Genomic DNA, 25,202 nt, shown 5'->3' on the forward strand with positions numbered 1-25,202 from the left:
CAAGACTAAAGTCATTTCAAATAAAAGAAAAAACATGAATACTTTTTAGCAACTTTAATGGTGATGTATGTGGACTTGACGAAGGTAAATTCAAGTACACATTAAGTCTCATAGGAGAACAACGAACTATTGTACGCACAAGTTACTCCATTACTGTGTATGTCTACAAATCCAAATAACTCTTATTGTCCACAACATACCTTCAAGTCTATGTGTTTAGTTTCTCTACATATGTATGCTAAATTTTTTAGTATTATTAACTGTTTTTAGTCAGAACCAAAAGTTCGTCTTCACAGTATGTTTAAAGACCAGAGATATGGACTATAAAAAAATAATCCTGCTCAAATCAAATATGGAATTATTATAAATATGAAATATTTTCCTCTTAATGTATAAGGTAATTGATGGGTGACAAATGTAAATGGAGTTGTCAAAGTATTGTAATCAAGATAATTTACATATAAAAACCAAGCTCAGATATATATTTAATCTTTCTAGCTTTTTAACCACTTCATTTCATAAAATTATCAAGCTTTTAGTCCTTTGTTATAGACTAAAAAAAGCACATAATTTGTTAGGTTATAATGAAATCAGGTTTGCGTTCCTAAAAACAAAAGCAAGTTGAAAGAATACCCAAAATTATCGCATTATTAATGTATTATGTCTCTTACACGTGTGTTAAAGGCTTTTCATCACTATCCCCACTTTCAAAGATGGAGTTCAGAGAAGAAAAAAAGATAAAAAACTGAAGGTGGGAATTTAATACTGTCTATAAAAAGAACCCCAATAAAAAGGTAGGTTGAATTGAAACTACCAGCAAAAAAACTCAACTTAAACCCTTGTAATTAACAAACATACATAATTGATTTAAATATTGAATAACTTTAAGTTTAGGAGTTGATAGGCTTCTATATTATGCAAAAGTGACTTTCACATCTAGCTAAAACAAAATAATCATAAATGCTGACTAAATTACTATTAATTGAACCATTGTTAATATTCATTACAGACCATGGGAAATACTAGAAATATTATTTGGTAAAAATGAACGATTTGAAGTGTACGTGAATTAATAGTCATCTAAAAATGAGTATTAAAAATAAAATAAGTTAATTAAAAACACTAAAATGTTAAGTGTGCTGGAGTGTAGGACTAGGAGGACGAAGAGAAGGGCAAACATGTCATTTAATACACCGCAATTTGGGGTTTCGTTGAATCCAATGGTTTGAAATTTTTTATCACTATTTATTAATTATTATTTTTTTCAGAAATTAAAGGTAGGGATAGTGTACAATTTTATGGATGCTGTAGATGATCATCTGTCAATGCCAGAGTGGCATTTTGTGCTTTGTCACCTTTTCTGTCTTTTTTTTCTCTTTTCTTCTCTGTGGCTGATTTCAATTTCAAGTTTAGGAAAGCTAACCTGCGCAATTTACGATTCAAAATCGTCGGTTTCTTCCGTAAGTTCTCGTAGCTTAGACCCTCTCATCTCTTCCCGTCGTTATTTCTTTATTTATTTCTCGTTTAATGAATAGCTGAAGTTCTTATTATTTTTATCAGTTGCAATTTAATGCGAATAGGGCTCAGTTACATTCTAAGCAACATCACTGTTTTTTAAAAGGGAATTAGGAATATAATTTTGCATTTATTATTTTGTATATTTGGCAGATATCGCTTCCCTTTTTTAGAAATGCTTTTATGTTTTTGGGAATCAAACGATTTGGTCTATGTTTGGATAAAACTGAAAAAATATTTGTGCAGAATTCGTTGCACGTCTCTGAATCCCAATGCACATGATGAAAAGGGAAGAAACTATTGCTTTGGAACACAAAATTTAGTTTTAAGCTCTCAGTAATAGAAGTTGTGAAAATCAGTTCGGGAGCTCAAATGTACTTTTACCTCCAAAGTAACAGTTTCTTCCTGCTCTGGAATTCAGGAACGTGTGTTATAATTCCCAAAAACAGTTCACAATTTTATCCAACATAGCTTAAGTTATTGTTGTTATTAGTTTCTGTCTTTTTGAGACAGTACGTGTAAACGGAGAAGTTGAAGTTAGCGTATCTCTTAAAATTCTAATTGAACTGAGGATGTTATAGTTTGTGCAATAGTTATATTTATTTCTTAACTGATACTGTAGAGAAGTGTCTGTCTGTTTCTGCAGAAAATTTACATAGGACATTGATCCCCTTTTTGAATTGTGGTTGAGGGACTAAAGTACAGCTATAGGTAGAGAATGGCATGTAGGGGATGCTGGGAGTGCCTTTTGAAGCTATTGAACTTCATATTGTGCGTCACTGGTCTGGCCATAGTGGGCTATGGAATCTATCTTTTTGTTGAATTCTCTAAAGCTTCAGATGATAACACTCCAGATATTTCTCCTGTCAGTGATGATTCTGCTCTCATTCAATTAGGCCGGCCCATGCTTATGGTCGTGTCTCTATCAGATAGCTTTCTTGATAACTTGCCTAGGGCTTGGTATGTGTGTTTGTTGCTCTCTTCTTGCTACTTTTGGGTCATATACATTTATTTATTTTTATTATTGACTCGATGGAGGTATTGTTTTTGGTTTTACTTTGTTGCCTTAATTTGTTATCCGTTATATAGTTTTTGCTACAGATTCCATTCATGCCACAGGTTGAGGGGAAATTTTTTTATGACGTTTGACCATGCAATAACCAGTATTGAATGATTGCATCGTTAAGTTAAAAACCAAATTCTAAGTTGCTTTAGAAGAATTATGCGTCAAATGCATTTGGTACTACATGCCATAGATGATAGGGCTTTAGAGTTGGAATCAACCACTCAATTAGATTTCTAGGACATGGCCTCTAGTTTTCGGTGTGTACTATATCATTATGTTTGATTTTGAGCACATTTAATGAGATTTATAAGGTGGACTTTTGAATATGAAATAGTTGGAGCTTTATTCTGTGGTGTAATTGGTCCACCATTGATTATTCTTTATGCGCTTTCTAGATTGGTGCACAGAATATGAATTTGAATTAACTTTTTTTTTTGTAGTGTTTTTTTTACCAACTCTCGTATTTGTGTTAGAAAAAGAAAATCACCAATAAAATATCACATTTATTTTTTCCTTTTTCTTCTGTAAGGATATTTAAATATTTTACTTATATATAATAAACTATCCCTTTTTTGGTCATAATACAGTTAGTACACACATACACAACACATAAAACTAATTTTTAAGTTGACAAAGACATCTCACACTAATTCTTTATATAATGTTTGCAGGTTTATTTACTTATTTATTGGTACCGGAGTAGTTCTCTTTCTTATTTCTTGTTTTGGTTGTATTGGAGCTGCAACACGGAATGGGTGCTGCCTGAGCTGTGTATCCTATTAGAATGTCTCATGCTACTGTAAAAATTATTTCATGGTCTCATAAATTTCCTCTATATACAAAAAAAAAATCATGACTTTAAGTTTCTGCACTTCTCTCCGAGGGTGTTCATGTTTATGTGCATATGTACATGGGTTAATCTGTACTAATCAAAGGATTTGTTTTTAATTTCCTTAACTGAAAAAAGTATTCAATTTTGGTAGTATTATTGATCTTGATAGAGCTGGGATGGGCAGGCTTTATATTCTTTGACAAAAACTGGAAAGAAGTAAGTTAAATTGTCTCTGGTAATTTGTAATCTGAAGTTAAAAATGTTTTTGTCATCATATAATATATTTATTCAGGAAATTCCGACAGACAAAACTGGAGACTTTGATGCGATATATGAATTTCTGAGTGAGAATTGGAATATTGTGAAATGGGTTGCTCTTGGAATTGTTATCTTTGAGGTATGCAAGAAATAATGTGGTTATCTTTTAGGTAAGGAAGAAGTTGTGTGATTGGCATTTGAGGGAAAACCATATTGTTTTGCTGTCATGTGATTCTGTGCACAGACCACAGATAATAGTCTCCAGGGTTATAATCAAGCTATCCATTTTGTATAGCACCTATTTTGATTGAACAAATAACAGTTTGAGAATGCTTGAAATGTTCATGTAGAAAAACACATTTGTTTTTTATATGTAGAAGAATCTAGATACCAGAAGACATGGAAAATGAATTGATTATTGCCACGTTCCTGCTAATAATTTCATGGTAATCACTCGTCAATCATCAACAACAATAGGATTCTCCTGCCCCCTATTTCCCCATTTCTTGGAAACTTGGTTCTTAAGGTCTGGCCCAGTACTCATTAGCCAACTTTTTTGTCATGCTTCTTTATTGATGAGAAATAGAATTTCAGAAGTATACTTGGGGTCTTAATTTCTTGACCCAAAAGAAACTAAAAGTAGTTATGATATATTAGATGTTTCGATGAAAAAAAGAAACCTGGAAGAGATAAAGTGAGAAAATATAAAGGACTGAGAAGGTTGAAATGCACTAGTTAACTAGCGATCAACTTAGAAATTCAGGAGTTTTTTAAATGATGTGCCATTGAGAAACCTGCATTTTTCTGTTGTGATATAATGTAATATTACTTTTATATCTCAAATTTACTTGAGTACCTTATTGAAAATGTCTAACCGAATGCCCACTTACCTACCACCTGAAGCGGAGGGGGTAGCCTATAGTAATGTAAGCTTTATATGTGTGTTTGATGTAATATGCCCATTATTATGTTTCTGGAAGATAAATTTTGGTTTGGATTCTTATCCTAAATTTTGCAGGCCCTTCTTTTCCTGTTAGCCCTTATTGTCAGGGCTGCAAATAGGCCAGCAGAATATGACAGTGATGAGGAGTTCATTAATTCAAGGCAGCAAGTGCGCCAGCCATTGCTCAATAGATCAGCAGCAGGCCCAGCAACAGGGTTACCAGCTTCTGGAACAGTGGACCAACGTTCAAGCAGAAATGATGCATGGAGTGCGAGGATGAGGGAAAAGGTGCAATCTTTTTTCTCTTAGCTAATATTATTATGCATTTTGTTTTGTCTGTGTTTTAACTAGTATTCGGACACAGTTGAGTGCTCCTTGTATGTGCTGGATAGTAACATACTTGTGTTTGTCTGGTGCAAACCAGGATTTTTAGCGTCATGGTTACCAAACATTTTCCCATACTATCACGCATATTTGGCTCTTGTTCTAGGCGTCCTCGTTTGAGATCTTTGCACAGGATGTTTTAACATACCTATATGCCCACAGAAGGGAAAACACGGTCATATATCAAGGAGTTATTTAGGTCGGAATAATTTATTATTATAACAAACGTAGACTATGAATGGATATTGATTATAAGATCTAATTACACTGACCAAGATTAAAAGATAAATAAATGCACAATCTTTTTCAATGATGACGTGATCTTCAGTTAACTTTTAGTTTTGACTGTCCATATATATAATAGTCTCTTCTGGTATTTTAGTTGAATGATTTTCTTGATTAAAATATTCTTCCATTTTCAGAAGAATATTTAATCATTGAATAACATTTTTATAAGATTCCATTAGAGACTTTATGGAGTTTTCAATCTTGGTCATTCTATTGACTTTGTTAAGAAGTTGATTTAAGCCTAATTAAATCCCACAAAACCAGTTTGTAAGATAAGGTTTGCATCAATTTATGCCTTATTTCGATTTGGGACTTCCAACAGACTTCATGTCTAGAAGGTTTAGCTAAAGGTGAATATCATCTAATTTTTTTCCGATGGCACACATGGCTCAAAACAGGAACCCTTTTAGCATATGACATGTTTCAAATAAGATCAATGTAGAATTATTATTATTATTATTATTAGGCTTAATACCATTGTTGGTCCCAATTTTTGTCAGCTTTATTCGAAATGGTCCTAATTTTTTTAAAATGTTCAATATAGTCCTAAAGATCGTAATTTATGTTCAATTTAATCCTTTTTGCAAACGCCGTTTAAATTGTTAACATTCAAATGTCCAGCTGTGCAATCAGTGAATGACATGTCATTTAACTGCTAACTTGCCTTGACTGAAACATGACGCAGCCAATGAGGGACTGCCACATGGCAGCCCCTTCCCCACCCAAAGAATTAGGGTTTCTGAATGCAAGGGGGGAAAGGGCTTCTGTCATCACACGAAGGAGAAATGGCGCTGGAACTCTGCTGCAAGCGCGATTTCTTTGCAGGTAAGTTCTCGCAGGCTGCTGCGATTAGGGTTGAGGGCGTGAAGGTGGTGGTAGCCTGGGTGGTATTCGCGACAACCATGGAGGTTTGAACGGTTCAAGGATTTTTGTCACGATTCTGGTTTGCGATTGTAGCTCGCCATAGTGGCGATTTGGGTTTTCTGCAGGTTTACATGACGGTGGAGGCACGAGGGAGGAGATGATGGCGGTGCGGCATTGGCGGCGGCTAAGTGAAGTTCACGTGGTGGTGGAATTTGCCCTCGCAGTAGAGTTTGAACGACGCCTCTTACCGCGCGAAGAAGAAGCTCTGGATGGTTGATAGCGACAATTTCGGAGGTTGTTCTCATGGTGTGGCCTGATGCGAGGTTTGTTGTGGTTGGCTGCTGGGCCGCCATGGTGATGGCTTGAGAAGGAGAGGCAGTGGTGTGGCGTTGATGGAGATCCACGGTGAAGGAAGGGGAAGATGGTCCTGGTGGTGTTTCTGGGTGGTTGCTGGACGGAGAAGATGAACACCGGTGATGGTGGCACGGTTAAAGTGTCCACGTTATTCACTAATTATACAGCTAGACATTTGGCCGTTATTGATTTAAACAGCGTTTGCAAAAAGGACTAAATTGAACACAAATTACAGTCTTTAGGACTATATTGAACATTACAGAAAAATGAGGACTATTTCGAACAAAGCTGACAAAAATTGGGATTATTAAGCCTTATTATTATTATTATTATCATCATCATTATAATTAACGCATAGTAGCACCCGCACGATTGTCATTGCATGTGTTATTTACTGTCTAACACGGTTACTGTTGTCATTCAGTACGGGCTTGATACTTCGGAATTTACATACAATCCATCTGAGTCGAGCAGGTTCCAGCAAGTAAACTCACAGACAGCTGAAGAAAAGAGCCGCTGCACTATAATGTGATCTCTTTTGCCGAGTTTTTTATTTCATCTCGCGCCGTACCGGATCACTCCATGACATGGCCAAGATCATTTTCATGTTGTGTTATGTTGTGCTGAGACATCGAAATTTACAGTAGCATTGCTTGTGTTCATAGATTAGATGCTCATATTGTTTTGAAATGGTCTCTGCTCATCACTTGCTAGATGGCAAAACTGTGATTTTGCCCCCTAACCCCATGTTTGTGTTTATTTATTTGGGAGGAAAACATTAAGAGCTGTTTTGAGTATTTTCTGATTGTTTTGATGGAAATTTATGAAGGAGACTTGTTCGAAGGATAATGTTTATAAATGTTGGTTTTTCTTAAATATATTATTTTTATTTTATATTTATTTTTAGTTAGTTTGATATTATTTTTTATTTATATTTTGGATAGAAAATATGAAATTAATTTTTTATATATAGTTTTTCATTATATTCAATAGTTTTAAATTAAATATATTTTTTACAATGTAAAAAATTAAACAGTTTTATAAATTCAGAGATTAATTTTATATATAGTTTTTTATTATATTCAATAGTTTTAAATTAAATATACAGTTTTAAATTAAATATATTTTTTACAATGTAAAAAATTAAACAGTTTTGTAAGAAAGAATGAAGAAACTAATGCTAATTAATATAAAAATAACCTTATATAACTCACTTGAATTTTTTTTTCTATTCATTCAAACAAGTGGAGACAGATTTTTGTAACTTTTATTTTTCATTCCTGTTCATCCATATATAACATTTTTCTTTCTTATTTGTCTTTTTATTTCCCTTCTTTCTATTTGATTTTTATTTATTTGTTTTGTCTGTATTGCATTCTTAAAGCAAACAAAGAAAACTTCTTATTGCCTTTAATTTGATTCCTACAAGACTTAATTTTCTATAAAAGCTATAGTTAATGATGATATATTTATTTTAAATATAAAAGCGTATAACTTATACAAATTTATATATTAAATATCTAAGATCGTTTATTAGTTAATAGAATACGGTGTCTTATAATAAACTATTAAATGTGCGTATTGTAAATAACTACACTATATCTAAAATGTATAAATAATTTAATATAATTAAATGAGTAAAGTTACATATTTAAAATAAAAATATTTCATAAATGTATTTATCATCTCAACTTTAAATAATTTTCAAGTAAATATAAACACATATTTGGCAAATTATGAGTACAACTAAGAAATGCATTAATAAAATGTCTGCTGTATTTTTATATACAAATTAACAATTAAAATGACTTTGCGGTTTGGTAGTTGTGGAAAAATAAAAGCCAATAGTTGAAATACCTTAAACACTTTTAGAATTTTTTTTAAGGGATTAAATGCAATTTAGAATTAAAATGTGCTTAATTTTAAAATTTAAATTTTTATTTCCCTGTAGTTTTTTTAAAATCCACCAAGTCAAATACTAATATCATTTATTTATGAGAATCAGTGTCACAGGACCGCACAAAATGAAAACTAACACACTTCCTCAATTGACCTAACCACCACGCCAACCTGTCAGGTTTAATATTTTAATTTAAATCAAATTTTCTAAAAAAATATTTTTACATACTTTGTGAAAATTTTAAAGTTAGTCAAAATTTTAAATTTAAACTTTGATTTTGTGAATCGACTTGATTAATCACTAAAATTTTAATAATTGATGCAATTATAATAAACAGCTCTAGAAATTATTTTGTCGCTTTATTAATTTTAGAAAATAATTTTTTAATATTCTTATTTTATCCTGAGTAACAGACAAGGACCAAGAAAGACTGGTCGTTCAAAATAATCCAATGGTTCATAATTTTTAACCACTATTTATTAATTATTCTGCTGTAAAATGAAAGGTGGAGATCGTGTACACTTTTATGGATGCTGTAGACAACCCTGCCTTTGCCAGAGTGGCAATTTGTGATTTGTCGCCTTTTTCTGTGTCTTCCTCTCTGTTTTCTTCTCTGAGTCTCATTTTAACTTCAATTTGGAAAGCCACGCTTCGCAATTTGCAACTCGAAATCGTCGATTCATTCTGTAAGTTCTGCAGATTAGACTCATTCTTCACTTCTCCTCATTTGTGTAGTTTTCGTTACGCAATCGCCCAAGCTCTTGTTAATTTTCTCAGTTACACTTTACTGCGAATAGGGCTCAAGTGAGTTATACACAACAACACTGTTTTTTTTTTAACATTTAAAAGGAATTAGGGATATAAATTTGCATTTATTATTTGTATAATTTGCGGATATGGCTTCTCTTTTTGTTTGAGAAATGTTTTTATGTCCTTTTGTTGTTATTAGTTTTTGACGGTAAATGGTAAACAGACGAATTGAGCTATCATATCTCTTAAAATTGTAATTGAACTGCAGGTGGTATAGTTTATGTGATAGTTTTTATTTATTTCTTACCTGATACTGTAGGGAAGTGCCTGTCTGCTTCTGCTGAAAATATATATAGGACATTGGTCTACTTTGTGAACTGTGGTGGAGGGATTGAAGTACAGTTATAGGTAGAGGATGGCATGTAGGGGATGCTGGGAGTGCCTTTTGAAGCTTTTGAACTTCATATTGAGCCTCACTGGTCTTGCCATAGTGGGCTATGGAATCTATCTTTTTGTTCTATTCTCTAAAGCTTCAGATGGCGAAAATCTGACGACTTCTCCTGTCAGTGATGATTCTGCTCTGATTCAACTTGGCCGACCCTTGCTTATGACTGTCTCTCTTGGCAACAGTTTTTTTGATAACCTCTCCAGTGCTTGGTATGAGTTCTGCTCTCTTGCCACTTTTTGATTTTGGGGCATTTCCAACTATGTTGATTCTTGACTTGCTAAAGGTTTTACTTTTGGTTGTATTATGGCTGCATCAATTTGTTATCTGTTATCTAGTTTCCGTAGGTTATATTAATACTGAAAAAGCTTTTTCCCCCGTCTTGGTGGAAATTTACTTTAATGGCTCGTAACAATGTAGTATTGAGTATTGTATGAAATACATAGTCATGTTAAGAAACAATTCTGCGTTGCTTTAAAAAAACTATGGGTCAAATGCATTCAGTACTTTACGATGAAGATAATAGCGTTTTGGAGCTAGAATCAACCTCATAATTATATTCTTGGGTACAGCCTCTAGTTTTAGGTTTGTGCTGCTATATATTGTTATGTTTGATTTTGGTCATGTTTAGTGAGATTTGCAAGGTGGAACTTTTGGAATGTTAGGTCAATCAAATACGGAGTTGTGGTTATGAAATAATTAGAGTTTAAGAAGGTAAAATTTAAGGCTAAGCATCTTCATTTGTTGGTGTGATTGATCCACCATGGATTATTCTTACCATTGATTAAGAAAGAAACTTCGATCAACCTACTTTGTGAACTTTCCAGAATGGCCGGCAAAATGTGAATTTGAATTAACATTTATTTTTCAGGTGTAGTGTTTTTTTTTTACTCACTAATTGTTTTTGTTCGAAAAGAAGAAAATCAGCCATAGAATATATACCACATATAGTATTTGTCCATTGTTTTTCTTCAACCATTATTATTATTATATGTTTATTTATAGAGCTTTGTGATCCCAATGCTTTACTTTTTATTCATTCTGAAGTCATGACTGATGTTACAGTTATATATGAAACTGTCCCATTTTAAGCTTATAGTGCAGTTAGTACACGCACACAACAGAATTACTTTTGAAGTTGACAAACACGAATCTCACTCTAATTCTTCATTTCATGTTTGCCAGGTTTATTTTTGTATTTATTGGTACTGGAGTAGTTCTCTTTCTCATTTCTTGTTTTGGTTGTATTGGAGCTGCAACACGGAATGGATGCTGCCTGAGCTGTGTATCCTTTTACAGTGTCTCATGCTATATTATAAAAATATTCCATGCTCTCTTAAATTTCCAGTCATACAAAGAAAACATTAATTTAAGTTTCTGCTCTTCTCTCCCGGTGTATATGTACGGTTACATGCATTGATCTGTGCTTATTTAAGGATCTGTTATTGAGTTTCTTAAGTCAACACAGTATTCAATTCTGGTGGTATTATTGATCTTGGTAGAGCTGGGATGTGCAGCCTTTATATTCTTCGACAAAAGCTGGAAAGAAGTAAGTAAATAGTCTGGTAATTTGTGACAGATGTTAAAATTGTATTTGTCATTTATAATTATATTTCATTCAGGAAATTCCAACAGACAAAACTGGAGATTTTGATGCGATATATGAATTTCTGAGTGAGAATTGGAATATTGTGAGATGGGTTGCTCTTGGAATTGTTATCTTTGAGGTAAGCAAGAAGTTGTATGATTGGCATTTGAAAGAAAGCCGTATTATTTTGCAGTCTTTTTTCTTTATGCCTGTACCCACGGGAGGCAGATAATTGTTTCTAGGATTCCAAGCCATCCATTTTATACAGGATTTTATTTAGATTGGGCCCATAATCGATGGAGAATAATTTAACTCTTGATGAAGATGCTGAATGTGAGATGTTGAATATGATCCATCATGTAAAGCCCATTTGATGAATCAAATTCAGCATCTCACGTTATATTTTATGATGACATTTCAAGAAAAATGTAGAAAAAGAAAAGTTTAAAAAACGGAATGAAATCTAGAAATGGAGATCAATGTTGTTATCCATAGTGATCGATTAGTTGAGGAAAACTCATCCCTTGGAATTAGAAAATTCAAAGATAAGAATTAAGTGGTGTTCTTAAAACGACAGAGAGAATTTTTCTCACAGTTGTAAAACTCTGTTCACAAATGAGTTAAAAACTTCTTACACGAGTCAACAATTGACGACTTATGTTATGAACTTAAGACTACTAGGTTCATCTAACTAAATAGTCTATGGTCCAACAAGCTATCTAATAAGTCAGCTAACAAATTTGTAAATCATATAAAGGCCTAATTATACAAACATAAAAATAATTACAAAAAGCCCAACAACAAACCTATAAAATATTGCCTATATTCCTGAAGAGTTGGCTCTAAGTTAGCTGAAGCCTCCTTCCTCTTCCTTTGAGGCTTCCTAGTTCTCTGTAAAGTTATTTTTTAAACAGTGTGCCTGTGAGAAACCATACATTGTTTGTATAGATATAATATAATATTAGTTTTACTTTCCAAATGTACTTGAGTACCTGATTGAATATCTTATCGAATCCCCATTTACATACCACTAGAAGGAAAGGGAGGGGTCCATAGTAATGAAAGCTTTATACATGTGTGTGGGGCAATGTGCCCGTTGTTAATGTTTGCGCGACAGAAAGTTGGGTAGGAATTTTTTGTGTTATCTAAAGGAATGTGTATGAAATTGCAGGCTCTACTTTTCTTGTTAGCCCTTATTGTTAGGGCTGTAAATAAGCCAGCAAATTATGATAGTGATGAGGAGTTCACTAATCCGAGGCAGCCATTGCTCAACAGACCAGCACCAGCCCCAGTAACAGGGTTACCAGTTGCTGGGACTATTGACCAGCGTCCAAGCAGAAATGATGCATGGAGCACACGGATGCGGGAGAAGGTGCAATCTTTATCTCTGACTTTGACTTTATCTAATACATACATTCATACATATATATCTATCGCTATATATATATATATAGATAGATAGATATAGACTCTAAAGTTTTAAATCTTGATCATCCTGTCGATTTATGTTTTTAGATCTATTATTCAATTATTAATCCCATTCTCAACTGTCTATTATCGTTTGTTCTTGGAGTAATTGAAAAATGCTCATACTATCGTGCACACATTATATATTAGCTTTGTTAGATCATTATGGTGATGTATGTGGTTTTACTGTCTAACACTAGTACTGTCGTTATTCAGTATGGACTTGATACTTCGGAATTCACATACAACCCATCCGAGTCGAGCAGGTTCCAGCAAGTAAACTCACAGCCAACTGAAGAAAAGAGCCGTTGCACCATAATGTGATCTCTTTTTCTGAATTTGTGTTCACAACTCAAGCTGTACTGGTTCACTCCATGACGTGGCCAACATCATCTTCATGTTTGTGTGTAATATTGTACCGAGACGTCAAAATTTACAGTGGCGTTGCTGTAAATAAAACCCTTAAAAATGGTTTCATTCGCTTGTTTGTTGTATGTGGATTTTCTGCCCTGTGACAGTTCAATTTGGAGTTAATTAAACCACGGCATTTCTCCGTTGAACTTTCCTTGAACTACGTTACAGTGCAATATGATCGACCAATGGAGAAACCAGGGAAACTTCTGGACTCCAAAATTTGTCCAAGACACAAGAACATTTTTTGTTGCTCCTTAAAAACATGAATTGACACTCCTTTTTCATTCCGAAAACGACAATTCGGAATCTAAAACTACGTTGGTTAATCTATTCGGAATGAAAAAAGGGCGTTAGTTGAAATTTTTGGCATGCAGGAAGTTGTGGTCAAGGCACATTTTCACGGCGTTTGGTGATCAGTTATTTCTTTTTATACGGAAATTATAATTCTGAAGACTTAGATTCTTTGGAAGGACCGACTTTAATTTGTTCATTTAAAAATACTTTAAGCAATATTTATGAAGTTTTCTATAAATCAAAGATTAATGTTACTTTTACTAAAAGTCGTTAATATATTATCATACTTAATGTTTTACTAAGAGTAACGTGGTGGTATTTATGAAACCTTTACATTTGTCCTTCTTTGTAATGTTTTTATGATAAATCATAAACAAATATTCTCTAGAAACATTTCTGAAAGTATCGTAATTTAAAAGATAAACCAGAAATAAAATTTACAATTTCAAATTTTAGGAAGCTAAATTCTTTTCTTGTTAATTAGTTTCCTTAAGGAGTGATTGGTAAAGACCAGCTCAAATTAATGTTTTGATTAAGAGTTAATTAAATATGTTTAGAAGGCTCTGGAACGTTTTTTTAGCCCATTATTCTAAACTTCTCTTCTCCTGTTGCGTGTGTGTAATGCACAAAACAGACAATTGCTGTTGCTATATTATTATCATCAATCAACCATGCTGAATGTTTACGTTATCGGTTTTTAAATTAAATTTCGCACTAAAAATGCATCATAGGTCGATGTCATGCACAATACAATATTTATTATGCATCAAATGAAAAATCACTGACGTAACTGAAGCTACCAATCACATGGCAACAATATTTTTATTTGGTATTCGATCTACCCATTTTCTCTCTGTGCTTCTTTAATCATGTTATTGGATTCTTGCATGTAAGAAGATGACATATGCTCCATTTTCATTAGCCCTGCAGCGGTGAAGATGTTGACTTCCTTATTTAATCTGCTTTTTAATCAGTGCTCATGAGTTGGCTCAATAACCCTTCCAACATCCCTTCAAACCTATCCAAATATTCTTTATGTCTGTTGCTAGCTGCAATCCAAACCTTAAACAAGACAAAGAACAGATGATGACGAAAGTCTAATAATGTTGTTAAGGTTCAATTGGGTGTGTGGAAACATTTTGATTCTTAAATAATTTGTTTTCATCTCTTATTGTGAAGTACTCACTGATTCTTTTGGTATTGGTATATTAATTTTTTAATATATTTTAGAATATTAAAATCAATGTCTACAAATATATCTTGAAAACTCAGAACAGAGATAACTCTAAAAATTTAAGAAAATTAATCCAAATTTCTAATTATGTTTAGTCTTGCTTGAATTGTTTGAAAGGGATTTAACTAGCCTTGGTCGGTTTTGAGTATAAGCATTCAAAGTTGAATTAAATTTGTTTGTTTCTTCTTTTTTCTAATTTGGGTGCAGGGGTCCAATGTTGGTAATGGAAGCCAGCACTATAAGAATGACTTGTAGAAAATTACAATCACTGAATAATAAATTAATATTTTTAAGAAAAAGAAAAAAAGGAAAGGAAGGTGCAATAAGCATCATGTTTTTTATAATGAAGATCTTTGACAAGTCCTTATACATGACAAGGCCATGTTGCTTATTGCCTAATACCACACATCATAACCCACTAAATAATGTTTTCTCATAAGAGGAAACTTATTCACTCAATTTTTTGTCATATCTTCATCCAATAAGAGAAACACACATATATTGGTTAAACTTGTGTAATTTTTTTATTGAGCTCTAAACTCATAATATTGTAATTTATATTTTGGTAAATTTATATATTGAATAAGATATTTAAGTTTGTACTTTATTAAATTTTAAATATAGTATTAAATGTTTTTATTTTTAATTCAGTCTTTAGATTTTTTATTTATTTATTTTATAAGATGTTTATAATATCTTTTATTTTTATTTAAGTAATTATTGTTTAAGTTTATTTTATGGAATATCATTATTTTTATATTCTCATTTTAACTTGTTTTTTTTTCCTTTTTCAATTGTTTTTAATTTATCTGTCAGCTCATTTTATTCTTCTTTGATAATGAATACTGATAATTAACAAACGAATGGTAAGAAATTTACATATATATATATATATATATATATATATATATATATATATATATATATATATATATATATATATATATATATATGCAATTTAATCTATGACCAAATAATGAATCATCTTTGATGATTAAATAATAAAATGAGATGAAAAAAATAAAAAAGTTTTAAGTACTAAATAAAAAAAAGATAATTAAAAACACATGATTTTTTTTTTCTAATGAGAAAAGAGTCATGGTTATCTTTACTTGTATATCTATGCTGTTATATTTTTTTTATCACGTGTCTATGTCAGTGATAGAAAATGAATTATTAACTATGATATTAGTTAGAAAAAATATTTATTTTTTAAATGTAATTTGAGTTTAACCAATATAAGAATTAATATTACTTTATGTTTTTAAAACACAATATAGTTATTAGAGATAGAGAGTGAGTTTTAAGCCTAACTAAACTCCATAAAACCGGTTTGTTCACCTCACTTATACGTTATAAATTGATTTTATTTTTAAACCTTTAAAAATAAAATTTAAGACAATTTAAAAATTTAAGAAAATAAAAACTTAAAAGATCAAAGGTTCATCTTACATTTGAAATATTATTTATTTTAAAAACTGAAAATTTAAATTATTTTAGATTTTGATTTCAGACTCTTAAACTAGATGAGATTATTGGATAGATATAGTAAGAATACTTTACATTCAAAAAGTTGAGTTTATGATTTTTTTTTGTCGTATAATATTTAATTTTCTCTTTATATCAAAATCAAGACTTAAACTCACGCGTGTAACACATCTTCAATCATAATTAGACTTAATTAAATCCTAAATTTAATAAAAAAAACATTTAAAAAATAGCTTTTCCTTTAGGTATAATGAAACTATTCAATTATACTTTGCGCATGGCATGGCATTAATATTGGTTGTGGTCCAATTTCCCTCAAGTATTACTCCTAAGGTAACTGCTATACTGTTTCAAGTTCTCATCATTATTTTTCATTTCCTTTCACTTTTTCTTTCAAATTTTCTCCATTTCTTTTTATCCATAGATACACCAAAAGTTATTGAAACAAACCCAGAAAATAAAATAAAGAAGGAGAGAGAAAGGGAGTAAAAATGTGATAATCTTAAAAAAATAAAAGTATATTTTTGCAACATTGGAATATAATCGTTGTTAGATATAATATTTCATTTGTTAAAATCCAATGATGTTATTGATTTTGACAAACTTACACATATCTGAACCACTCTTTTGAAAAAGAAAGCGAGGCATTCCTTAAAAATACATCGAATTTATTCTTTACCAAAGTCGTTATTTAGCAAAATTAACAGATAAATTAGTTCAAAACTAAAATCATCAGCTAAAATTTAACATGAAATATAAACATTTGACAAAATTAAAATTAAAATTAAAAAATATAAAATAATAGCTAAGAAGTCTAAATTCAAATCTTGCATGAAATAATGTTTAAAAGAATTATTAAAATGTTCGAAAATTTTATTAAATAAAAGGAAAAGTACTGTGAAAGACAAAGAGAACAGAATATCAATCTGTAAGATTCTGAAGGTTGGATTGTGTGAGTGAAGTTGAGTTTGAAGAGAAAAAGCATAAAGAATAATTTTGAGAATGTGACGAAGATGCATGTGCTGCTTTGTCACCTTCAATTCTAACCAGAGAAAAACATTTCTCATCAATTATTTTATAAAAGAATTATATTCAACAAAGAATAATTCTACCTTTGATCTCATTTGGTTGATGTTTCGAATTCAACTTTCTTATTAAAAAACTAAATTAATTTTCAATCATGTTTTTTATTATGTTCTTTATTTATTAAGTATTTTAATTTTTCATATTTTTATAGATTTTTTATTAATTTTAAAAAAAAATGAAAAATATGTCTATACTTATCCTTATTCCTAATTCAAACTAAATATTGGATATTATATCCGTGCCGATACGTGGTCAACGCAAATGTCATTTTATCGAAATTTAGACAATTTTTATCCATTAAAACGAATTTATTTATCATTCATAAATCGAATATATATATATATATATATTTCAAATAAGTTAGAAATATTTTATATTTCCAGGGAAATAACTCTGTACTGATACTAAATACTCAATATTTAATACACATATTAATTTGATTCTCATAATTTCTTTTAACATGTAACTCTTCCAGTTAGATATATTTATAGTTATTTGTTGACATTATCATAATTAAAATGTGAATATCATTAATTTAATAATGGTCAGAACTAACTTAATATATTTATCATAGGCTGGAGATAAAAATATTAAAAAAAATTAACATCCCAATTTTAATTTCGGGAGGTAAAAAACTTACTAACTTTATAAAAATTAAAGGGGACAACAAAAGATATCACATAAAATATAATTTGTTTTAAACTTAGATAAGAATTTCTGGTGCACTCTAAATTTTGATCGCATGCATAAAGTTCTATTCTATAGCATTTTTATAAATTTCTTTCGTTATAAAATACATATCTTACTAAAATATATACTTCAGTGTTATGAAAAAGGATATAAAAATTTCGTTTAACCAAAAGAAAGTGAAAATTCAATGAGATATTATTATTTTTTTTCAATAGAAATATTGAGCATTTTAATAAATATAATATTTAAACATAAAAGTAATACTAATTCAAATTGATTTTGATCACAAGTCAATTAATTATTATTTTTTGTTTGGCCATTGCAACAGTGGAAGTGAAAGAGATAACGCGATTTTGTCTAGCAAAAGTCCTAATCCTGAAGATTTATTAAAGAATCACACGTTTTACATCTTTAAATCCCTATTAAGGTCTCAATTTGCATCAATAATAACTAGATCTACTTTTTCAAACAATCAATTCATTAATTACTTCATTCAAAAACTATTCATGCTAAAAATAAAATTAATTATAATATTGTTCAAAATTTATTTTTAGGAATTGTAATTCAGAAAATTCAGAGCATCTTACTGTGTCATTAAAAAAAGATAATACGAACAAAAAAACAAGTGCTTATATTTTTTACATGCTTGTCTAATATGTTTAATTTAAAAATAATCAGTTTTAATTTTTTTAATAAATAAATCCCATTTACTTTTAAAATAAACCTTAAATTTGCCTTTAATAGCACATAACGAAAAAGAAAGAGAAACACAGTATAACTTGCCGACATGTTCATATAGTCCAAGAAAGTTGACATTGCAAATTGCATCGCAACCATACGTTGACTGTCTGTAACACTCCTTCCTTCAACACTACCTTGGTCTGTCGCATATATTTTGTGTTTTTTTAATTAAAATATCACAATGAATAAAAATATATAATAATGAGAGAAAAAAAACTTAATATAAAGATTAATTGAATTTTAAATAAATATATAAATTAGAATTGTAAAATTTGATACACCGTCCTTCTTTGATAAGATTAGAACGGTGTTCCGTTTTGAGGGACATTACATTACTCAAACAATGTCAATTTGTGATAGAAAAAGAACAGGAGGAAAGGTGACGGTGATTGATGTTAATCATAACATTAAAACTAACAACTTGCCTTAAGTAATTAATATTAAATTGTCAACGCTAATGAGATTTAATTAATAAGTTGTTGTATTTAATTGAATCTTGGTTCACTACGATGGCTATATATACACTGAAAAGAGTATTAGTGTCTGCTTATGCAACAAATCTTTCAATATTGTTTTGTTATAATCTAACATTTCAAATCTCTTAATCGTTACGTTTGATGTGCATGTTCAAGAATAATCTTTTTTTGCTGAATAAAAGGTTTGTGCTTTTCACGATTTATAAAGACTTCAAATTTTTCTTTGCTGAATAATCTTTTCTCACAGCGTTTTTCAGTTGTTGTGGAGTCATTGTCGTAAATGTAATATCATGCAGATTATACTGTATAATTCGAAATTTTCAAGATCAGCTTTTTAATGGTAATTTCAATACCTTCTGGAAGGTGTCCCAGAGGCCCTTCAAATCTGAATTGTGATGAAGTACTGTTGACGTTACCATGTGAGCATGAATGAATAAAAAGGAAAATTTTCTTCCTCTTTTCTTGCTCCATGACACATTTCCACTTGTGCCTGTGGTTGTACTTTTCCCATCACTCAAAAAAGTTTTTAATATTATTTTCTGTGAAATAAACCATAGTCAAAGGTATGAGTTATGAGAAGTTTTACCATTTTCTCTCTTCTCTTGTCCGTTTCCCACAACGCGTTTGATTCTTCACATCCCCACTTGAAACTCTGAATTCGTTGTCTTCACACAGTGCTAGTCTTCTGGGTCTCTCTCTTCCTCATCCTCACATTTCCTTCACTTTTTGGGACAATTTCTTCTTCTTCTTCATTCTTTTCTTATTAATTACAGAGTTTGTCAGCTTCTACATCAGTGCTTTGATGAGAGAGAGAGATAGCATATAAATATAAGGTGGATCAGCCAACCAATGGGTCTACAGCTGTCCCAGACAGACATGATGAAATCTCAGTTTACTTTAGTTGTCCATTTGAGCTAAGCATCATCATCCATTTAATGTAAGTGTCAATTTTTGTTTTGTTTAATGATAAGGTTGTTCCTTGTTACTGACACCTTCTCATCATGTGGGGCCACTGCCACATCTTGGCTATGATTCTGAGCTTTGTTTTTATCCATAATTGCATTCTCTCATGCTAAACTGAGGTGTATTTATTAGCTTCTGCATTTGGGGTATGGTAAATGATTTGTATTGTTATTCCATTTTTTGCTGCTTTTGTTGTTGACCATTTACCTCTTTGGTTGGTTGAATTGCATGTGATAATTTTCTGTTAGTTAAGATGTAACATTAGTGTCCTGTGTTGATGATGCGCTCTCGTCATTTACAATTTCATAAATGGCAACGTAAGTCTTCTGCTGAAAATGACACGGTTTTGTTGGACTTCCCTTTTGGGTTTGTGACGAAATTTCAACTGATGGTGTTGTGTTTTATACTTTTATTATTTTCAGAAAATTGCGACGTGGTGTGAGGACCAGCAGTAGTATAATTTTCCTTCTGCAAGTTGCGGTTGTGAATGAATTGCTGAGATGTGTTCACACGTTTTCTGTCCTTTTCTGTTTGGTTCCAATAAGGATCTTTCTCCTCATCGCTTTCTTTTAATCCCCTCTTTTCGTATTCTTACCATAGCCTCATAGTTAAATATTAACTGCCAATAGAGGCCAAATTCAAGTCAGTGACCGATTCCATATTTAAGAGCTTGTGCTTGTAAATTCCAGCATAACACGCTAGTGTCTTTCTGGGTTCTGTTGTGGTATTTTGACCCAAACAATGAAGGCAAAGAGAGGGAAACGCTCTGAGGTAAGGCTTAACATTACCATGCTATGAAACTTGCGTTTTGGCTGGTACCTTGTGCTTAACAGAATTCCTCATTTGGTTTTATTGCAGGCATTCTGGCCTTCCATTGTGATGAAGAAATGGTTAAACATCAAGCCCAAGGTGAATGACTTCAGTGAAGATGAAGTGGACACTGAAACTGAGAGTGAAGATGATGGTATGCTGAGTTTTACCTTATTCTTTTTTCTGTTTAGTTTTATAGTTTCCAATTTTTCCCATTTGCTTGTTTCAATTTTCTTTCAGCTTGCTCTCTTAGAGGCTCAAGAATGCGTGAAGATAAACCCTCCCTTAGAGCACAAGAGATTCCATCCAAATTCTCAACTCAAAGATCAGGCAATTCTCCGTTCCTTTTCAGCAATCCGGTTCTCTTTTGAACATGAATGGAAAAAGAAGAACGATTCCATTAACTGTGGTTTTAACATTTTGTTTTCTCTTTTAGACCTTTTGCCACGCTTGATCGAAATTTGTAACTGTAGCTTATTATGAAATTAAGAATATGAAATAACAACTTGTCTTGGCTTTCACAACTTTGCTTCTTAACTTGAGTAAAACTTGGTCAATGGCCCACATAACTTTTTGATGTTTCTGATGCAACTACGATTTGAAAAGAATTCCCTGGCAGAAACAAAAGGTCGTCTAAAGCATATCAATCTGTTCAAAGAGAATTTTAAGTGAACCATCTTGTTTTATGAATTCAAATGATTGTTCTTATCACCTGACACCATTACCGTGATTTGATATTTGTAATTCAGATGCATCTAGTAAGGGCTACAAGGCAAGACACAGAAGAGGAAAATCTGAAACTCTGCGAGCTCAGTACATAAACACAAAGGAAGTGAGGTGTGGAGCTAACCTGGTTATGCAGCGTGACATTTAGACTTAAATTAAATTGAACCACATCAATGAAAGGCATCTTAATGTTGGTTACTGTTCAGGGTAACAATTGGCACATGGAATGTTGCTGGAAGACATCCCTCTGAGGATCTTGAAATTGATGACTGGCTCTGTACTGAAGACCCAGCTGATATTTACATTCTTGGGTGAGTACTATGAGTTTCTGAAGTTGCCCGTGATTTATTATTATCTCTATTGAAAATCTTGTTTTGTTTACCAAATTTGTAGAAAACATCCTTGTACCTTCTGTTTGTACTTTGCAGAAAACATCCTTGTACCTTCTGTTGTACTTGTATCATCTATTGCATGGTTTTCTGATAACTAAAGTCTTTGCGGGCTTTAACAGCTTTCAGGAGGTAGTTCCACTGAATGCCGGAAATGTGCTTGGAGCAGAAGATAATACACCTATCCCAAAATGGGAGGCAATCATTAGGAGATCTCTAAACAAATCTTCTGAGCCTGACAGTAAACACAAAAGCTACAGTGCCCCTCCTTCTCCAGTGTTAAGAACTTCTTCTGCAGCTGATCTCCTAGCAGACACTATAGACGTTGATAATCCAATTCCAATAGATATGATGATTGAGGAATTTGTGGGAACAGTAGAAAATGACGAGGTGAAACAGCACGAAGTGAAGAGCATAATTGATATAGAGAATAACTTACAGTTGAGGAGAATATATGGCATTGATATTGACTGGCCTGAACGCTCATTGGATGCAATCCCCCAAATTGTTGATTCCAACTCAAAGTTGCGGAGAGTACTAAGCAGTTCAGCCAGAATTGGCTTTAATAGGACTGAAAGTACTTTGAAATATAGTGTTGGATTGAAACGTTCACACCACAGTTCTGGAAACTTGGGCTTGTTGTGGGAAGAACAGCAAGTGATACCTGAAGTAGCTGATTCCGTCTCTGATTTGTTATCAGCTGAGGATGATGATGCTTTCATTGAAATGGTGAACACCGAAGATGATAATGAACTAGGTACCATGAAATCTTGTGGAAATCCTAGGTATGTCAGGATTGTGAGCAAGCAAATGGTAGGGATATATGTATCTGTTTGGGTTCAGAGGAGATTGAGAAGGCACATTAACAATTTGAAAGTTTCACCGGTTGGGGTTGGTCTTATGGGCTACATGGGAAACAAGGTAAGACATGTTTCACACTGATTGTGACATCACTATGGCAGACATATCACAAAGCATTGAGGAATTGCATTTCAAGTGTTACTTACCTAGGATTCATAAACACTAGAGAAATAAGTGTAGTTAGTGTAGTATTTGACACCCATGTATTAGCAAAGTTATTTTTATGATCACTAACAATCAGTGATTGTATTGTACCTACACATTTGGACTGAGTGGATGTGATGTGATGACACATTCTCACTGATGCAGGGGTCAGTTTCGATTAGTATGTCTCTCTTCCAGTCACGTTTGTGCTTTGTTTGTTCCCATTTGACTTCTGGTCAGAAGGAAGGAGCCGAACATAGGAGAAACTCTGATGTTCATGAAATTCTGAGACGCACTTGCTTCTCACCTGCCTTTGATGCAGATCAACCGCAAACAATCCCATCTCACGAGTAAGTTTCACTATGTGATCATGAAAGTTTTTCTTCTTCACAATTTTAGCAAAGTTTTCCTTAGAGATACTATGTTCATCGAGTGCTGTTGGTTGCTAACAGCCAGATTTTTTGGTTCGGGGATTTGAATTATCGTATCAATATGTTGGATGCTGAGGTTAGAAAATTGGTGGCTCTAAAGAAGTGGAATGAGTTGATGAATTATGACCAGGTGAGACTTGTGCCTACAAAATATGCTTAGTCTTAGTTTTAACTTTTTACTTGAGCTTGAATGAATGCCTTTATAAAGTATGTCAGTTGTTGTTGAGAGTTAGATAAATAATAATTTGTTAACCTATTTTGTAGCTAAGCAAAGAACTGCGTATTGGGCGTGTGTTTGATGGATGGAAAGAGGGTTTGATAAACTTCCCACCCACTTACAAGTATGAAATTAACTCTGATAGATATGTTGGTCAGAGCCCAAAAGAAGGGGAAAAAAGAAGATCTCCAGCATGGTAAGTGCAACACAGGATTACCAACCTAAGAATATTTTGTTGTTACATCACACATGCTATAAAGACTATTGAATAGGCAAAATAGGAGGCAATATTTTAATCTGGGGTAAGATTATGCAGGTGTGATCGTATATTGTGGCTAGGAAAAGGAATAAAACAGCTACAATATGGTCGTGCAGAAATTAAGCTCTCAGATCATAGACCAGTTAGTTCAGCCTTCTTGGTTGAAGTTGAAGTATTTGACCATCGCAAGCTAAAAAGAGCTCTAAATTTCACTAGGGCAGCAGTTCACCCAGAGATCTTCCTTGATGAAGATGGAGAGATATTAGAATTTCATTGAATTCAACTACAGTCGTATTAAATTCTGGTAAATATAGTGTTTTACATATTTTCCTTGCAACAATCCAATTTATGACTTTTTCTTTTTTGAGGGATTCATTAGAGAGAGATTATATATATGTTTTGGATAGATTATACAGAAAAAGACTTATACATGATTGTGCATTAAAAATAAATAAATTGGCATTTGTTTAATGCTATCAGGGTGTTGGAGCTTGTGTTTGTCTCATGATTTAGCTTGCATGTATGTGTTAACATGGATTTATTCTCCTGCAGGGTGTTAGGCTCAGGTTAGCTCAGAAAGAAGCATCCATTGAGATTAACTGTGATATCAATCATTTTGCCATAGGAAGCCATTGAGATGGCTATAACAGTAAACTGTATATACTCATACAAAAAGATGATTTTTGGCCTAGTAAACAGTCATTATTTGGTTTTGGCCTCATCAGTTGTGTTCCATTTATTTTATATTTTTGGACAATAAACATGGGGTGGTGATTTTTTAGCAGTGCACTAGTTCTGTATAAACTAGCATTGAACTTCAAGCATTAACGGGAAAGAGCCTTGGATGGTTTTGGTGTGATTGTTGCAAATTAAATTTTACAACTTTGCTTTGGTTCTTGTTGGCATTTTTGTTCCCCAATCACTAAAGTTGTCTCTTAAAATCCTCTTATGCTCTTGCCTGCGCACTGCATTAACTATGAAATAATGAAAGGTCATTTGGATAAAATCCATCAATGTCACAACATAAAAAAATTCGGAGAGATTCAATTCCAAGCTATCCCATAAAGTTTCATAGCATCATATTACAAATAGGGAAAATGTTACTTTTAATTTCAATTTACATTTCAAAACATTTACTACACTATACTCAATCAACACAAAAATATTTACCAAATATCTCTACTTTTTATTACAAGAATTGTCACCAAAGACATTTAAAGAGTATTTAAAATTACTAGAGGAAGAGGTGAAAAAATTAGATTGTTGAAACATGAAGTAATGAAATTCTTTATCACATTTATATATTTATAAATGCTAATAAATTC

At 32.1% G+C, this 25,202-nt stretch overlaps 3 protein-coding genes across 8 annotated transcripts; all 3 read left to right on the forward strand.

Moving 5' to 3' along the window:
* The first annotated feature begins 1,327 nt into the window (after positions 1 to 1,327).
* LOC108335626 (tobamovirus multiplication protein 2A) lies at positions 1,328 to 7,353 on the forward strand. 3 transcript variants are annotated; one of them, XM_017571666.2, is made up of 7 exons: positions 1,328 to 1,460; positions 2,162 to 2,475; positions 3,253 to 3,352; positions 3,549 to 3,629; positions 3,706 to 3,810; positions 4,690 to 4,902; positions 6,929 to 7,353. In XM_017571666.2, exons 2-7 carry the CDS (start codon positions 2,234 to 2,236, stop codon positions 7,034 to 7,036), a joined length of 849 nt encoding a protein of 282 aa, XP_017427155.1. In that variant the 5' UTR covers positions 1,328 to 1,460; positions 2,162 to 2,233; the 3' UTR covers positions 7,037 to 7,353. The 3 variants fall into 3 exon arrangements, with proteins under 3 accessions (XP_017427155.1, XP_017427157.1, XP_017427156.1); XM_017571667.2 differs by having other exon boundaries at positions 1,402 to 1,460; positions 2,143 to 2,475; XM_017571668.2 differs by lacking the exon at positions 3,706 to 3,810.
* Positions 7,354 to 8,947: 1,594 nt separating this feature from the next.
* LOC108335627 (tobamovirus multiplication protein 2A) lies at positions 8,948 to 13,214 on the forward strand. 2 transcript variants are annotated; one of them, XM_017571669.2, is made up of 7 exons: positions 8,948 to 9,090; positions 9,474 to 9,811; positions 10,785 to 10,884; positions 11,068 to 11,148; positions 11,222 to 11,326; positions 12,359 to 12,559; positions 12,871 to 13,214. In XM_017571669.2, exons 2-7 carry the CDS (start codon positions 9,570 to 9,572, stop codon positions 12,976 to 12,978), a joined length of 837 nt encoding a protein of 278 aa, XP_017427158.1. In that variant the 5' UTR covers positions 8,948 to 9,090; positions 9,474 to 9,569; the 3' UTR covers positions 12,979 to 13,214. The 2 variants fall into 2 exon arrangements, with proteins under 2 accessions (XP_017427158.1, XP_017427159.1); XM_017571670.2 differs by having other exon boundaries at positions 8,991 to 9,208.
* A 6,234-nt stretch (positions 13,215 to 19,448) lies between these two features.
* Positions 19,449 to 24,736, forward strand: LOC108336054 (type I inositol polyphosphate 5-phosphatase 2). Of its 3 annotated transcripts, XM_017572356.2 has the most exons (13): positions 19,449 to 19,766; positions 19,851 to 20,014; positions 20,463 to 20,811; positions 20,899 to 21,004; positions 21,091 to 21,180; positions 21,600 to 21,687; positions 21,783 to 21,887; positions 22,088 to 22,886; positions 23,136 to 23,320; positions 23,423 to 23,531; positions 23,666 to 23,814; positions 23,935 to 24,181; positions 24,430 to 24,736. In XM_017572356.2, the coding sequence occupies exons 3-12, from the start codon at positions 20,782 to 20,784 to the stop codon at positions 24,152 to 24,154; spliced, it is 1,881 nt and encodes a 626-aa protein (XP_017427845.1). In that variant the 5' UTR covers positions 19,449 to 19,766; positions 19,851 to 20,014; positions 20,463 to 20,781; the 3' UTR covers positions 24,155 to 24,181; positions 24,430 to 24,736. The 3 variants fall into 3 exon arrangements, with proteins under 3 accessions (XP_017427845.1, XP_017427844.1, XP_017427846.1); XM_017572355.2 differs by having other exon boundaries at positions 19,449 to 20,014; XM_017572357.2 differs by lacking the exons at positions 19,449 to 19,766; positions 19,851 to 20,014 and adding an exon at positions 20,087 to 20,357.
* Positions 24,737 to 25,202: the final 466 nt, after the last annotated feature.

The sequence above is a fragment of the Vigna angularis genome, chromosome 10, assembly GCF_016808095.1.
Source record: "Vigna angularis cultivar LongXiaoDou No.4 chromosome 10, ASM1680809v1, whole genome shotgun sequence".
NCBI classification, from domain to species: Eukaryota; Viridiplantae; Streptophyta; class Magnoliopsida; order Fabales; family Fabaceae; genus Vigna; species Vigna angularis.

Coding starts and splice junctions, on each gene's coding strand:
- LOC108335626 (XM_017571666.2), top strand. CDS start 2,234: ATGGCATGTAGGGGATGCTGGGAGTGCCTTTTGAAGCTATTGAACTTC. Junction 2,476..3,252: donor GATAACTTGCCTAGGGCTTG/GTATGTGTGTTT, acceptor TAATGTTTGCAG/GTTTATTTACTTATTTATTG. Junction 4,903..6,928: donor GTGCGAGGATGAGGGAAAAG/GTGCAATCTTTT, acceptor GTTGTCATTCAG/TACGGGCTTGATACTTCGGA.
- LOC108335627 (XM_017571669.2), top strand. CDS start 9,570: ATGGCATGTAGGGGATGCTGGGAGTGCCTTTTGAAGCTTTTGAACTTC. Junction 9,812..10,784: donor GATAACCTCTCCAGTGCTTG/GTATGAGTTCTG, acceptor CATGTTTGCCAG/GTTTATTTTTGTATTTATTG. Junction 11,149..11,221: donor TCGACAAAAGCTGGAAAGAA/GTAAGTAAATAG, acceptor TATTTCATTCAG/GAAATTCCAACAGACAAAAC.
- LOC108336054 (XM_017572355.2), top strand. CDS start 20,782: ATGAAGGCAAAGAGAGGGAAACGCTCTGAG. Junction 21,005..21,090: donor AACTGAGAGTGAAGATGATG/GTATGCTGAGTT, acceptor ATTTTCTTTCAG/CTTGCTCTCTTAGAGGCTCA. Junction 23,815..23,934: donor AAAAGAAGATCTCCAGCATG/GTAAGTGCAACA, acceptor AAGATTATGCAG/GTGTGATCGTATATTGTGGC.